Source organism: Lynx canadensis, chromosome F2, assembly GCF_007474595.2.
Source record: "Lynx canadensis isolate LIC74 chromosome F2, mLynCan4.pri.v2, whole genome shotgun sequence".
NCBI lineage: Eukaryota > Metazoa > Chordata > Mammalia > Carnivora > Felidae > Lynx > Lynx canadensis.
The window spans coordinates 15,270,586-15,287,500 of record NC_044320.2 but is presented as its reverse complement, the minus strand read 5'-3'; the positions used below and the strand labels follow the sequence as shown (position 1 = coordinate 15,287,500).

Genomic DNA, 16,915 nt, shown 5'->3' with positions numbered 1-16,915 from the left:
CCATAAACCAGTCAGGACCCTTGGAACTGTTTTGAGAAATGCAAAGAACTTTGGCACCAGCATGACACAGGTGAGGGAATTAAGGTGCAGAAAGCAACATTATGACTTGCTCCAACTCGCAGCCCACGGCATTACCAGAATTCAAACCCGGGTCCATCAGACTCTACGAGACTTCGCGAACCACTCAATTTTCTCGAGGGCAAACGGAGGGATAACACTGTCTACCCAGCACGGCTCCTGGAAACTTGGAAGGTACAGATGCGGGCCAAGCAGTTGAACATCACTTCCCAAAGCGCCCAGGCGGCGTGGAAAAATCTGTCCACCTAAGTGGAGATGAAGAGCCTGGACTGCGGCCCCGCCCCAGGAGGCCCCTCAGTCCTCCAAGCCGGGCTCCGCATCGAGACCGCACCGCACGCCGCAGACGCCCCTTCGGCCAGCGCGGCCCGGCCAGCGGCTGGGGAGGGGCCGGGGGACCGAATCGAGGGCGCGTCCCGCCCCAACTCACCTGTCACCCGGGCCACGCCAGGGCGCACGTGCAGGGCCGGCGATCGCGGACTGGGTTGGCACCTGGGTCCCCACGCCGCCCTCTCCGCACGCGTCCCCTTCTAGACGCAGCCCTCGATCGCCAGCCTGCGAGACCCCCGCTTCCGCCTCTGACTCCCCTGGCGGTCACATGATCAGAGGGGCGGAGAGCAGGGCGGGGCGTCATGTGACCGTTCGCCCGCGCCGGCTGATGACGCGAGAGCCCGCGCTCGCGGTTTCAGCGACTAGAGAAGGGAGTTGAGGAAGGAGTTGGGGTCCGGGTGGGGGCAGTCCGGGTGCAGCCAGAGAGAGCTGGGTCGGACATCCAGGTAAGGCAGAAGCGAGGGGTGGCGATGGCGAGGGTGGCGGGAGGTGTCGCCTCCCTCTCGGGCCCTCCGCGGGTGCCCTGAGCTGGAGTCCGTCCACCTGGGATACGGTCCTGGCTCTGCACGTTAAGCAGTGAGGCTTGGGCAGGCTGCCCCCCTTCCCGAGACGCCATCTCTCCGTCCTTCTGCCCTGGTAGGGAACTGATCACGAATGCTTGGTGCAGATTAATCCAGTTGGAGCTGTCTTTAGAAGCAGGGCCTCGGGCAGGTCGTTTAAATAAGCTCTTGTGTCAGTTTCCTTTTCTCTCCTATAAATGGTTGTGAGGATTAGGATAATGAGAGTGAAGCGCCGGAGCACCCGTTTATGGGGAAATGGTGGTTGCTGTTATTGTTGTCAGTCTCAGTTCTTTATTGATCGCCGGTTTTGTGAGAGGAGCTGTTTTACATGCTGTAGAACGTGTCAGAGTTCTATTTTAAGCTGCTCCCAGAATGAGGGAGTGGTAGCCACGTGAATGAATAGTTGTGATGAGTTTTATAATTGTGTGTGTGTGTGTGTGTGTGTGTGTGTGTGTGTGTGTGTGTGTGATGGAGAGAGAGAGGGTGGGATAGTGGTAGCATGGCCGGGGTGGGGCAGGCAATTGCTTGTATGGATAGGAGAAGGCTTCATGAAGAAAGAAGTATCCTTACATCTTGTAAAGGGAGATACAGCTCTGGCTGGACTCCTCTTACAGGTCCCCATGGACTTAAAGGTCAATATAGTGTCTGTAAATTGTTTGCTTTGTGCTTACCACTGTGCTGTACAGAAAGATAAGAGAGGGAAACAGTATTTAAAAATTTTTTTTAATTTTTTTAATTTTTGAGAGACACAGAGAGCTCCGGGGGGGGGGGTGGTGGGGAGGGGCAGAGAAAGAGGGAGACACAGAATCCCAAGCAGGCTAGGCTCCAAGCTGTTGGCACAGAGGCCGATGCGGGGCCCAAACCCACAAGCTGAGCGATCATGACCTGAGTTGAAGTCCAACACTTAATTGACTGAAACACACAGGGGCCCTCCGGGGAAACTTTTTTTTTTTTAATATAATTTATTGTCAAATTGGTTTCCATACAACAGCCAGTGCTCATCCCAACAAGTGCCCTCCTCAATGCCCCCCAACCACTTTCTCCTCTCCCCCACCCCCCATCAACCCTCAGTTTGTTCTCTGTATTTAAGCGTCTCTTATGGTTTGTCTCCCTCCCTCTCTGTTTGTAACTATTTTTCCCCCTCCCCTCCCCCATGGTCTTCTGTTAAGTTTCTCAAGATCCACATATGAGTGAAAACATATGATACTTGGCTTTCTCTGATTGACATTTCGCTTAGCGTAATACCTTCCAGTTCCATCCATGTTGCTGCAAATGGCATGATTTCATTCTTTCTCATTGCCAAGTAGTATTCCATTGTATATATAAACCACATCTTCTTTATCCATTCCTCAGTTGGTGGACATTTAGGCTCCTTCCATAATTTGGCTATTGTTGAAAGTGCTCCTATAAACATTGGAGTACATGTGCTCCTATGCATCAGCACTCCTATATCCCTTGGGTAAATTCCCAGCAGTGCTATTGCTGGGTCATAGGGTAGTTCTATTTTTAATTTTTTGAGGAACCTCCACACTGTTTTCCAGAGTGGCCGCACCAGTTTGCATTCCCACCAACAGTGCAAGAGGGTTCCCTTTTCTCCACATCCTCTCCAGTATCTATAGTCTCCTGATGTGTTCATTTTAGCCCCTCTGACCGGCGTGAGCTGGTGTCTCAGTGTGGCTTTGATTTGTATTTCCCTGATGATGAGTGATGTTGAGCATCTTTTCATGTGTCTGTTGGCCATCTGGATGTCATCTTTGGAAAAGCGTCTATTCATGTCTTCTGCCCATTTCTTCACTGTATTATTTGTTTCTTGGGTGTGGAGTTTGGTGAGTTCTTTATAGATTTTGGATACTAACCCTTTATCCGATGTCATTTGCAAATATCTTTTCCCATGCCGTTGGTTGCCTTTTAGTTTTGTTGATTGGGGAAACAGTATTTTTTAACAAATATTTATTTATTTTGGGAGAGCACAAGTGGGGGACGGGCAGAGAGAGAGGAGGAGAGAGGATCTGAAGCAGGCTCTGCACTGACAGGCCGACAGCACAGAGCCGGATGTGGAGCTTGAACTCTCCAACTGTGAGATCCTGACCTGAGCCAGAGTCCCAACGCTCTACAGACTGAGCCACCCAGGTGCCCCAGAAACAGTATTTTTAAGTTAGCTAATAACTAGTCCTGCCTGAAGCGAATCTTAGACCTGCTGAATGTTTTTGTCTTTCTCCTTCCCCCATTCATGTGTTGAAATACTGATGCCAGTGTGGTGGTATTAGGAAGTGGGGCCTTTGAGAGGTGCTTAGGTCTTGAGGGTAGAGCCCTCATGAATGGGATTAGTGCCTTTGGTAAAAGAGGCTCTTCAAGCTCCCTTGCACCTCCGACCTGTGAAGAGGAAGACTGAGAAGGCCTGGGGGCTATGAACCAGGAAGAGGGCCTTCAGAATGCAACCCAGCTGGCACCTTGATCTTGGACTTGCCAGCCTCCGGAACTGAGAGATAAATTTCTGTGGTTTATAAGCCTCCCAGTCTGGTGTCTTATTACAGCAGCCCGAATGGCCTAAGACAAGGTCTGTTAGGGGAGGCAAAATAACATGCTTGGGAAACCTCGTTTTAAACTTCCTTGGTAACCATACGTTCAGGGAACAAAGAGAGTATTCTTACTGGGGAAGACTCCCAAGTGGAGGTTGATTTAAACCTGGGTTTCTCAACCACTGTGTGATTGACATTTTGGTCCTGATGATTCTTTGGGGTGGAGGTGGAGGCGGGTTGCCGTCCTGTGAGTTAATGTGCTCAGCTGTACATAGTGGGAGAAATAGGGAAAAGTGCGTCTACGCCATCCGTCCTCTCCATCCACTCTCTTTGCTTCTCAGTCTGACTCTTTTCCCTGGAAATACTCCAGCATTACAGAAGGAAGTTTTCCCCAGCTCTGTGCAAGGGTAAAGTTTCATTCGCGTAATGTGAATTTTGCACGCACGTCATAAGGATAGCTACCATGTGCTAGATACTTCCCATTTATCCTGGATTATATTATTCCCTGTATGCACTGTGTGTTTTTGTCAGCTCCCGCTGCTATTGAAAAATAGCACAGACTGGTGGCTTAAACAATAGAAATTCATTTCTCACAGTTTTGGAGACTAGAAGCTGGAGATTGGGGCGCTGGCATGGTTGGATACTGGTAAGGACCCTCCTAGTTCACAGTAGGCCACCTTCTTGTTATATCCTTACAAGGTGGAGAGAGAGAGAACTCTGGTGTCCCCTCTTCTTCTAATAAGGACACTGATCCCTTCCTGAGGGCTCTACCCTCAGGATGTCTAAACCTAATTACCTCCCAAAGGCCTCATCTCAAAATACCATCACCATGGGGGTTAGGCTCTCAACATACAAGTTTGGCGGGGTTGAGATGCAGTTATTTCAGTGTTCTCCGTACTTGTTTGATTCTAAGAATTATCTGGGGTTATTCATAAAAATACTGGTTTCCTAGAGTATCCACTAGGGACTCTGATTTAGTAGGTCTGAGAGAGTATCTGTATATAAATCTATATTTCTTTTTAAGTTTTTTTATGTTTATTTTTGAGAGAGAGAGAAAGACAGAGTGTGAGTGGGGGAGGGGCAGAGAGAGAGGGAGACACAGAATCCGAAGCAGGCTCCAGGCTCTGAGCTGTCAGCACAGAGCCCGACATGGGGCTTGGACTCATGAACCACGAGATCATGACCTGAACTGAAGTCGGATGCTCAACTGACTGAACCACCCAGGTGCCCCAAATCTATGTTTTTGAGAACCATGTCAACTGATTCTTAAGATCAGAGAAGTTTTAGAAAACTACAACATTGATTTCAATAATGCTGTGAGATAGATAGATAATTTCCTTCAGACTGAAGATAGAGAAAGTAAGCAACTAAACCGGGGTTGTGAAGTTTTAAGTAGCATGGATGGGACAGAATTTTCAGGCATCTCTGCCCATTGTCCATTCTTGCAAGCACTACTCTGTACTGTCGCTTACAGTGTTATAATGATGAAGTTGATGGTAATATTTGCTTCCACTTTTAAAGATTTATCTGGTGGGCATTATTTTCAGTGTTTTATTATACACCTTAACTCATTCAGTTCTCACAGGAATCCTTGAGCTAGGCCCTGGATGATTCCTATTTTAGGAGGGGGAAAAATGAAACACTGAGAGGTTAAGTTATTCGCCTGAAGTCATTCAGTTACTCAAATGGCAGAATCTGGCTCTTAACTGAGGTAGTCTGGTTCTAGAGGCTACATGCTTGACCACTACTCCATATGGCCTCCATATTTTGCTCTATAATGTAGAAAAATTCTGCTTTTACTGACAGAGTCTGGGATCTTACCAAGTCTATAAATCTGTTAGAACCAGAGGACTGTCAGGAATTTATACAGTATCTATCTATCTATCTATATACTTTTTAATTTTTTTTTAACGTTTATTTATTTCTGAGACAGAGAGAGACAGAGCATGAAGGGGGGAGGGGCAGAGAGAGAAGGAGACACAGAATCGGAAGCAGGCTCCAGGCTCTGAGCCATCAGCCCAGAGCCTGACGCGGGGCTCGAACTCACAGACTGCGAGATCGTGACCTGAGCTGAAGTCGGACTCTTAACCGACTGCGCCACCCAGGCGCCCCCATATATATACATTTTAAATTTATATTTAATATATTATGGTTTTCAGAATTCAATATGCATATGTGTCAGATAAGTTAACAACTACAGATTTTGGAGTTCTCTGTATTAAACTATTTTACTTTTACTACTATCAGTTTTTAGAAAAATGCATCAGATGAATAGTCTACTTTGTCTAACCCCTTTATGTTTTAGGTTTCATAAAACTATGCTGTTGTTGAATTCTTCAGAGAACCAAGGAATGTTTTAAAAGAGGGTATTCTCCCTCCTTTGAAAAACAAAGACCCTTCCCCCTTGTATTGAGTGCATCTGTGTTTGGTGGCCCAGATGACAGCACAATGCTTTAGTGTCCCCTCCAGGGATGGAGAATGTTCGTAATAGTGTGGCACTTGTGGGATATTAGATACATTCATATGGATGTTTATAGCAGTTTTATTTTCTTATGCAGTTATTATTCTGACCCCTAAATCTTATTTTATTGTGTTTGAAAACTTAGGTAATAATTTCAAGATGCCTGGACGTTCGAGTTCAAGTTCAGGCTCAACTGGTTTTATATCCTTCAGTGGTATAGAATCTGCTCTCTCCTCTTTGAAAAACTTCCAATCCTGTATCAGCTCTGGAATGGACACAGCTTCTAGTGTTGCCTTGGATCTTGTGGAAACTCAGAGTAAGTAACAATTAAAACTTATTTCTTTTGTGTTTACTTTGAGATAACCTGGTGTGGAGGCATTCTAGGGATATGAGATACTGCTCACCTTTTGAGTGTTCTTGGGGCAATCACTTAATCCCTCTGGGCATCTGTTTTCTCACTGTGTTCTAAGTACCGAATAACAATGTACTGAGAATTAAATGAGATCGACTTATTCATGTTTCTTCAAATAGTTCTATGCTAGAAGAAACTGCACTAGAAATTTACAGGTTAAAACAGGAAGGTTCCTGTCCTCAAAGATCATTCAATCTAAAGTATGTGACATTTGTGAACTGTAAGGTATGCAGATGCATTATAATGTTATTTTGCAGTAGTTTAAGTCTTCATGCTTGATAGACTAAGCTTATGCTAGGGGTACCAGCTAGGAAGGCCTCTACCAAAATAGGAGAGTTCAGCTTTGATGAACATTTTTCAGTCAGAAGATTTAGAAAGATGTTATTTGCTTTCTTTGGATTAGGGTTGTTTTTATTTTGTTATATACAGAGCAGGGGAGCAACAGATATTTGTTTGTTTTTAATATCGCTAGTTTTTAGCGATTTGATTGTGATGTGCCTTTGCATGATTTTCTTTGTTTATCGTGTCTAGTGTTCTTGAAGTTTTATGGATTCGTGGGCTTATAGTTTTGATCAAATTAAGAAAAAATTTTGCCACCATCTCTTCAAATAGTTTTTGTGTCCCTCCCCTCCCTTCTCCTTCTGGAACTCTAATTACACGTGTATTGGACAGCTTGATAGTGTCCGTAAGTCACTGAGGCTAGTAGTTGATTCTTTTCAGGTCTTTTTCTGTCTGGCTTCAGCTCGAAGTGCCTCTTGCTGTGTCTTCAAGTTCATTGGTTTTGTCTTCTGCAGCGTCTACTCTTGTTAATTCTGCGCAGTGAATTTTAAATTTCAGATACCGGATTTTTCATCTCTGGACATAAAAAAGAATTAAATGGAATCTTATTTCTGTCTTCTATCTCTCTTCATTATGTTCATGTTTTTCTCTATATTCTTGAATATACTGAACATATTTATAATACCTGATTTAATATCCTTATCTGCTAATTCTGTCTTCTCTTGTCTATTGCTGCTTCTTCATGTGGACATTGTGTGCGCTATGTTGCTAAGTGTTGGGATTTTGTTGTCTTCCAGTAAAGAATGATGGCATTTGTTTTGGCAGGCATCAAAGTAATTTGTGGAGTAGGCTAATCCTTTCCAGGTTAACCAAACTTTGTCAGTGCAGGTCAAGTTGGTGTAGATTTATCTTGGGGCCAATTTTGCCTTGTTACAAAGCTTGGCCTTCCTGAGTCTCTGTTGATTGCCCGGAGGGTTCAGTGAGATAACTCCACTCCACTGGATGCAATTTGAAGCTCTTCCCATCCTGTGTGAATTCTGGGAATTGATCACTGTATAGCTCCCAGCACTTTTTTCTTAGTAGTTTAGGATTGAGGGGATCTCTGCAGATTCCTTGAGCGCTTTCTGTGCATAGCTCTCTCCCAGTGCTGTCTTGAAAACCCCTGTTGTCTTAGCCTCCCTGAACTCTAGTCTCTGTCTGTCCTTAGTCCTTGAAGATTTGCATTCCCTGCTTGGATTCCCCCTCTTTTGTGTAGGGAGGCGGGCAATTGCATGACTTACCTAACTTGTTTTTCGATTTCTGCAGGACTCAGTTCTGCCCTGCCTATTGCCCCACTGTCTGAGAGCAGCTGTCAGTTTTTATTTCATCCAGCTCTCTAGTCGTTCACTGCAGGGGGGCCAACTCCACACCAGTTCATTCATGGCCAGCAGCAGAAATCACCCATAATTTTTAGTGGGTAGCCTTCTAAAGTTCTTAACCTTGACTTGAAGTCTAACTTGGATAAAAGTCATAATAAAATCTTCAGCCATAAGAGAGAAGAGCAGTTGACTATGTTGGAGAGCAGTGACTGGATTGGAACAAATTAAAGTACAGAAGAGCATGTGGGAAAGTCCATGAATTATCTTTGCAACAGAAATGCTCCCTTTCTTCGCCTCTAAGGTTAGCACCCTTTCTGTTTCCCTTCTGGGTTGCCCAATTTCATCACAGATTAGAATGAACTTTGTTAAAAGAGATGTTAGTGATCACTGAGGTACCATTTTCTCACTCCACACTGCAATTCTCTTGTTGGTAAGGGGGATTCTTGTTCCCAAGAACTTGGAGGGAACTGATGTGTATTGTTTCGTTTCCTGTTGGTTGCATTTTCCTATACCAGGTGGTTGTCCTTGTTCAACTTCTAGCTCATTTGAAATGATCACCTTTCCCTGTGCCATGTTATAGGATGTGTATCTAGGCAATTGACTTTTACTGTTGCCATGTCTACTCTTTTTTTCTCCAGGTGTGTTGGTTATTCTGGGAATACTTCCTTTTTTTTTTTTAATTAAAAAAAATTTTTAAGTTTATTTATTTTGAGAGGGACAGAGAGAGAGGGAGACAGAGAATCCCAAGCAGACATCACTGTCGACGCAGAGCCCGACATGGGCCTTGAACCCCTGAAATCGTGAGACCATGACCTGAGCCGAAACCAAGAGTTGATGCTCAACTGACTGAGCCACCCAGGTGCCCCTGGGAATACTTTCTTTCTTACTTAGTTGGGAAATGAAATTTCTTACATTAGGAGATTTTTCAGGTAGCTGGGGCTTATTTTTCGGATTTTTAAATTTATTGTGTACTCTTCTGCTTTCTTAGGCAGAAGTACTAACTTAATTTATCAAAAGTGTTGTTGTTAATATCATCTTTGAGCAGTTGAATTCTCATAAGCCCTTTAAATTTAGTTAAATAAAATTGAGGAATGGCCCTGTTCTTTTTTTTTTTTTTAAAGTTTATTTATTTTGAGAGAGAATGAGAGAGTGCACGTGCACTCAAGCTTGTGACCAGTGTGGGGAGGGACAGAGAGAAGACAGGACCCTAGGCAAGCTCCGTGCTATCCGTGCAGAGCCACACGCTGGGCTCGATCTTAGGAACCACGAGATCATGACCTGAGCCGATATCAAGAGTCAGACACTCAACCGACTGAGCCACTCAGGTGCCCCTAGGAATGGCCCTTCGAAAACATTAATGTACCTCAGGTTATGTCCTCTCTCCTCTCTGCCAGGAAAGGAAGGGTTTGAAAAGAAGGAAAAAAAGAGTTTTGTCAGAAACTCATACTGTTACAGGCAGTTGCTCTTAAAATGTGAGAATTAAATAGTTGGTCTCTGTACATATCTAAATATTTTAAAAGTGCAAAATCAAAACTAATCAGTAGAGCAAGTCTTTGAAATTCCTTTATGTGCTTATGCTGCCTCTATTAACGTCTTTGATGTCATCTGTCACATGAGAGGCCTGGGTTTGCAAGACTTGCTTTTCAGAGTTGATTTTTTTCCTCCTAAGTGATAGTTTTGCAGTTACCCACAGAGTAAGGGATGGCACTTAATTGTGACTGTGTGGACCACAGTCATACTGATCCATTTTTTTTTTTTTTACTTCAAATATATAATTCTTTAATTTTGAGTAAATAGATATTAAAATTCAGGGTTCTTTTTTTTTCCAAAGGAGGGCATAATATAAAGCTGAATTTAAAGAAATGCATACTTGTAAATAAATATTTGGACTGCTTTTACTGAATCCTAGGTGTTTTAAGTTGCTGTATGAGAAATTAAATAAGTTCTCTAAGATCTAAATAGAAAATAAACAATTTAGCAAGGCTTCATTAGATCTGCTTTTCTCCTGATTACTTTATAACATAATTGCACAAAGCAGATGTATGCAGTGAGCTTTTCTGTGGCATCTATTCTCATTAGGGTAGCTGACTCTTAATTTAAAAATCGGCAGTAGTCTACCTCCTTGGCTTTTCATGTGTTCCCAGGTAAGCTCCGCCCCCACTTAAAATGCAGTAACATGCCATATCCCGACATCCTGAAACCAGTTAATGTTTTCTCTTTGTCTCATGGTTGTTGTTGCTTTTCGTATTTATATTGTATTTCGCTGTGTTAATATGTCTGATCTTCCCTTTGAACCTGGTCTCCTTGGGGCAGAGACCCCAGGGTGCTCATCGGACGTTTTCAGAGGTTGGGACTTAATTTGATGTTTGTCAGGTGTTGAATGTGTATGAGTTACGTAATAAGTGTCTTTGAAGACTGTTCTCCAAATACAGTTATTTGAATCCACTCTGTAGAAAATTAAGTTGTTTTCAAAAATCAGAAATTGTGCGTTTTAATTTGTAAACCTAGTTTTTTAAGGCTTTGCATTTAATTTTTGTGTAAGAGCTAATTCAGTGCGTCAGAACCACTTAGAGAGCTTGTTAAAACACAGATTGCTCAGCCCCACCATCAGAGTTTCAGTAGGTCTGGATGAGCCCAAGAATTTGCATTTCTAACAAGTTACCAGGTGATGCTGATGTTGACCCTGCTGGTCCATGGGCCTTACTTTGAGAACCAGGTGTAATCATCATTTCCTAGTTGGCAGGAAACTTCCACCACTAGGTGGCACCAGAATACTTCTTATGCGGTAGCCTTTGGCCTTAACGATGGGTTTGTTGACTGCGGAGTTCAAGATTGTGCAAAAGGTAAAATCGCTGAATTGTTGGCATTTTGTAGCTTAGAGCCTGAGTTATTCCATCTATCTGAGAAAACAAACATGCTGACTGTATCAGACCAGAGAAACTATAGGCCTATTAAGGTTACATTTCAAGATGAACTCTTCCAGGAAGGAAGAATAACCGCACATTTCCACTAGCTTCGTTTTCAATTACGCAGGCTATTCATTTGCCAGTGATAGATGTTGACCCTGTCTTAAGACAGAAACATACACTGCCGCTTTGTTATTTATTACTCTGAGTTATCAGATCTTGATTTTTGTTGTTGATTTCATTTAAAAACCACTCTTAAAAAGGTTTACATGTTCTGTTCACAAAAATATGTCATTTTGTCCTTCTACTAGAGGGCCAGTAGTGTTTGGGCGGTTTTAGGAGGTTAAAAAGTGTGAAATGTGCTTTCCTTTCCCAACTGGCTTCCTCAGTCAGAAAGTTGAGTAGTTTCCTTTTTGAGCGGGGGAGAGGAAGGTTTGAGCAGTTTGCCTCACCTCACCTCTTGTTGCTGTGTTTTCCCACCACAGAAACTTCCAACCATCCCAACACCTCCAGGTTTTCTCTCTTCCACTGTCTGTAACGACTTGAAGGTTTGCATGGTTTCTCCGCACTATGGAATGTGTGGAAATCACTGCTTCTGTGCTCTCCTGTTTGCTAAGCTCTCCTGTTTACAATGGGATGTCACTTTCTGAAATAGTAAATGAGTCATATTTTAGTTTTTGAAACAGAATATGTATAGTATCTGAATACCGCCTGGGTTCTTCTAGACTGTTAATAATCTTTCCGTTGATTCTACCTATTTACATTTGGAGCAAAGGCATGAGTTAGGTTTCGGTGACCTAATAGGGTATGAAAATGACTAATGCAGAAAAAATGGAGTTGGAATCACTTGATCAGATTTAAAAATTAGACCAGCACTTTATCATGTTATCTTTGATCGTTGGAAAGAATTAAGACTGGTTTCATGTTAGGCAAAGATGACAACTCCAGACAGAAGAACAGACTTTAGGATCGATTTTGAAACAGCAGTTTCCTTTTTAGAAAATAAAATTTTGTCTGGTGGTAAGCAGAAAGGAGCGTTTATTAGGTTGGTGATTAACAGTTGAAACCAATTTGATCATTTTAGAGAAGATTGGTATCATTCAGGCCTATTTTTCCTTCGGTCTGTACTTTGAAACTGAGGTTATATGTTCTTGTGCATAAGTGTGAAGCATTATCTGTATATTACAGCACCGTCCAATAAAAATACAGTGTGAGCCACATGTGCAATTTAAGCTTTTCTGTTATCCTCATCATAAAAGGTAAGAGGAGAAATGAAATTTAGTAATATTTTATTTAATCCCATGTGCATAAAATATTATTTCAATACGTCATTAATATAAAAGTGGAGTTATTTTTACATTTTTTTGGTACCAAGTTCAAAATCCTTCAGTCCATCTCCATCTGGACCAGCCACATTTCATATGCTGCTTAATAGCCACACGTGGCAGGTGGCTATGATGATGGACAGCATCGGTTATATAAGTTATTTCATTTTTCAGTGGCTACCAGAGGACGGCAAGAATGTGTAAGGTAGTTACATCAACTAGTTTTGCAGCTTTTTAGCCGTTTTGGTGACTATTGAAATCAAACCAGTTGGCAAGATAAGACCATACTATTTACTGATGTGCGTGCGTGCGTGCGTGTGTGTGTGTGTGTGTAGTTGTTACTCCTCTACCACTGGTGGGATTGTCATTTTAAGTTTTTCCCCAAATTGTTTAGCCAGCTTAGGATTACTTCTGGGGATCTTATTAATATTTGGTTCCGTCTGAAATGTCATATGCTGATTTGACTCCACACCTACAGTACTTTGATATTTTGTAGCTAATGTGGTAAATTAGTTTCTTAGGATATTGGGCAACCCAGAAGGGTCCAGCCTCTTAACTTCTGCAGCCAGAATACTCTAGTCGCTGTAAATAATTAGGCCAGTCAGCAGTTGACCTTGGAAATGCTAATTTGTTTGTCCCTGGGTGCTGCAAAAGTGGGCTTTCCCTTTCCCTCCCAGGATGGGAGTTAAAACCTTGTTTGGGGAAGTTCTAAGGCACTTGGGGCTAGCTCCTCACACACCTGCTTTGTGCTCATTTTTGCATTGGGACCGAGTTAAAAGAGGAGTATTCCTTGCAGGAATTTCTTTGAAGGCCTCGTGGAGTTATGTTTTAATGGACTTTGAGAGCAAGTTTATTTACCTTTGGATCTGCCCTTCTTCCTAGCACCATTCGCCGTAGTGATGGTTGATTAAGAAGGATTTCATCGCTATGTCATTAAATTTCTTAAATTTATTGAAAAAGGACATGGAAGCCATCTTTTATCCCTTCGATTTAGTATTTAATCAGTGCTGTTGTAGCGTCAGATCCAGAAGAAGGTAGCTAAAAAAAGAAAGTAGAAAGAAATGTTAGTTGGAAAAGTTACACCCACTGAGAAGTTATAGGCAGTAGATAGAGGAGGAGAGAGAAAATTTATGAAATCCAGAGTTTCTGTCCCTAAACTGGTGGTGGCAGCAGTGGTGGCTTTTACTGTAAGACAAAGATGTAGGTTTCCTTTTCTTTGGGGCAGTGCTCAGGCGAAGTAATTTTCCCTCTTTACTGTACAATACTGATTCAGAACATTTGTTTGAGCTTACTTTTCACTCTTCTAGATAATTGTTACACTTTATGTTGATCGGTCACCAATTGTTTATTGGCCCGTGCCCTCAAGAAGCTAATAATTGAGTTAGCAGATAAGACAAGTACATGTAAAGATAAAGGAAAACTTCATAGTAGTAAATGTTCTAAATGAGATCATGAGTCTTTCTGTCCTCTTCATGACTTTTTACGTTCTGACCTAGCAGCCTGATTTTATATCCAGTAGGCACACGTGTTTTCAGACTGTACATATTGGGCAATTCAACAATAGTGAACATAGTGCTTTTTGTGTGGCAGCCATGCTCTAAATGCCTCAGGTATTCGTTTAATCTTTACAGCAGTGCTCTCGGGTAGGTAGGTAACATAGTCACTTTAACATAGGAGTACACTGAGCCTTGAGGTTGAGGAAGGACTGGGTACCATTCTCTCACAATAACCTATTTCAGATAGGAAATAACACATTTTACTTATTTACTCTTTGCATATTCTCAATCTGTTGTCCTTGTAAGTGTCACTTTCCCCTTCTCAATTGCAGCAAGCTTTGAGATAAGTCCCCTTATCTAGTCAAGTATTGCTTATGCCTGTGCTTATTATAGAGACAGCCCGTTTGCTGGGCTCTATCACCATTGTACCTGAAGATGAGAGCTTCTCATTAAAACAATTTGGAGAGTCCATTCTGTGCTAATTTTTGACTTAGAAGGTTCCCTTGGTGAACTTACAAAAAAAAGTTTTCCCTAGGACTATATTTATAAATCTCAATTACCATGTTGTAGATCATCCTTGTTTGATCATGTCTCTAGCCATGACCAAAGCATCTGGCATTTACTCTCTGCAAATAGTAGCTATTAATTTCTATGCCCGTTTTAAACCAGAGAGCATAGTGTACAAGAATGTTCATGATGTCACCGGCTACACCCCTCTGTACACCCTGTCAGAGAGACTGGATTTAGTTCTACCAGGGTGTGCTGTCAGGCCTCCTTGCCTGTGTTCACATGACTTCCTCTCCCTAGAATGCTCTCTCTCCCTATTGACTGATGGAAGGGCACCTATTCTCTTTCAAGGCCAAGCTTAAGTATTATCTTTTTTTCTACAGATAATTCTTCTCCCACCTAGACCGTACTGAGTTTCCTCTGAGTTGGCCATGCATTCATCCATCACAACAATAGAGTACTTCTTTGCATTTGATTGTTTATAAAATCTATATTCCTACCACTAGATACAGGAGTTTGAAAACGTCAGTTAATAACATCCTGTTTCCCAACCAGGTTTTGGCTTTCTGTCTGTGTTGCAGCTGTCCAGTTCTGCTGTAAATAATCTATAAAGGCTATACTTGACTGACCCCCGGTCTAGACCAAAGTCTTCCTGTTCATATATATACATACACACATATATATGGCAAAGAATGGGTTGAATATAATGTGTAAAGTCTATACTGACCCCTGGTCTAGACAAAAGTCCTTCTGTGATAGTCTCTATTCATATATGTATATAAGGTGAAGAATGGGTTAAATTTTGCACAATCAAAACACAAAGTGATATCTGAAAAGCGATTGTGGAGAGGATAGCAGAAATGTTCTTACAAATAACTTTTTTCCCTGTCTAACTCATTAAATTACTGGTAGAAAATAACTTCTGATTTCACATAAAAGAGTATAATGTGAGCTTTAAGAGCTCCTGTATCAAGCTTCTGTATCATGTGAAAAATCCTACTTGTAAAGGTTTTCTAGTCATGTAGCTCCCCATTGAAGTGGATGTGCTTAATCATATTTTAATTTTCTCCTTTCCAAGAGCCATTTATGGGTTTTTTTTGTTTTTATTTTTTTTAATTAAAAAAAAATTTTTTTTTCAACGTTTATTTATTTTTGGGACAGAGAGAGACAGAGCATGAATGGGGGAGAGGCAGAGAGAGAGGGAGACACAGAATCGGAAACAGGCTCCAGGCTCCGAGCCATCAGCCCAGAGCCTGACGCGGGGCTCGAACTCACGGACCTCGAGATCGTGACCTGGCTGAAGTCGGACGCTTAACCGACTGCGCCACCCAGGCGCCCCAAAACACATTTTACATATGCATTCATCAGTTGATGAACATTGGGTTATTATTATTAATATTATTAAGAAATATTATCCTATTATTAGGATATTATTAAGAAATGCTGCTGTGAACATTTGCGTGTGAGTTGGTATCTCCTTGTGGGTTTGATTTGCATTTCCCTGATGATTAGTGATGTGAAATATCTTTTCATGAACTTACTGGTGACTTGTGTATCTTCTTTGGAGAACTGTCTATTCAGATCTGGTGCCCATTTTCAAACTGAGTCATTTCTGTTTATATTTTTGAGTTGTAAGTGTTCTTTATATATTCTAGATATGAGTTTATTAACAGATATATGATTTGCAAATTTTGTCTCCATTCTTTGGGTTTTTAAATTTTCATGATAGTGTTCGTTGAAGCGAAGTTTTTAATTTTGATGAAGTCCGATGATCTGCTTTTTCTTTGGTTGCTGTGCTTTTGGTATCAAACGTAAGGACCCATTTCTCAGTCTGCCGCCTGGCGAATTTATCCCTGTTTTCTCTTCTAAGAGTTTTATAGTTTTAGCCCTTACAGTTAGATCCATTTCGAGTTCGTCTGTAGTTTGAATTAAGAGTCCAGTTTCAGTCTTCTGCGTGTGGCTATTCAGTTGTCCCAGCACCATTCTTTCCCCTGCTGAGGGATCTTGGTACCTTGCTGCACATCAGCAGACCATAGACACACAAGAGTTTATTTTTGGATTCTCAGTTCTGTTCTATGGATGGAATTCTGTTTGCTTATCTTTATGCCGATACCAGCCTGTCTTAGCTGTTGCTTTGTAGGAAGTTTTGAAATCAGGAAGTATAGTCCTCAAATTTTGTTCTTCTTTTTAAAGATTGCTTGGAATATTTGGAGTCTCTTGTACCTCTGTATGAATTTTAGGATCAGTGCATCAGTTTTTTTCCACAAAGAAGCCAGCTGGGATTCTGATAGGGTGGCATGGAATTGTAGATCAATTTGAGGAGTTATTACCATCTTAAAAATATTAAGTCTTTTGATACATGACCATAGGATTTTTTTCCACATTTATTTAGATCTTTAATCTCTTTCAGCAGTGTTTTCAGAGTATTAGTCTTACACTTCTTTTGTTAATTTATTTCAAAACATTTCAGTTTTTTTGATTCTATTGTAAATGTAATTTTCTTAATTCTCAGATTGTTTATTGCAGTTAAATACACTTGATTTTTATGTTGATCTTCTATCTTGCAACCTTGCTGAACTCATTTAGTAGTTCTAACAATTTTTTTTTAGTGTATACATTAGGATTTCCTATATACAAGATCATGTCATCTGCGGATAGACATAGTTTTATTTCTTTCCAATTCGTTT

At 41.6% G+C, this 16,915-nt stretch overlaps 2 protein-coding genes across 3 annotated transcripts in view; one reads left to right on the top strand and one right to left on the bottom strand.

Moving 5' to 3' along the window:
- Positions 1–662, bottom strand: part of WASHC5 (WASH complex subunit 5) — a 63,757-nt gene extending 63,095 nt beyond the window's left edge. The window contains exon 1 of one of the 2 annotated variants that reach the window (XM_030303843.2): positions 506–662. The gene's annotated coding sequence lies outside the window, so the exon portion shown is untranslated. The remainder of the gene's footprint in view (positions 1–505) is intronic. The other variant, XM_030303844.1, reaches the window with a different exon arrangement.
- A 33-nt stretch (positions 663–695) lies between these two features.
- NSMCE2 (NSE2 (MMS21) homolog, SMC5-SMC6 complex SUMO ligase) overlaps positions 696–16,915 on the top strand; it is a 214,381-nt gene continuing 198,161 nt past the window's right edge. Inside the window, exons 1-2 of the mRNA XM_030303518.2 lie at positions 696–851; positions 6,091–6,261. Of these exons, the coding sequence (XP_030159378.1) occupies positions 6,105–6,261 (157 nt within the window). The 5' untranslated portion in view covers positions 696–851; positions 6,091–6,104. The remainder of the gene's footprint in view (positions 852–6,090; positions 6,262–16,915) is intronic.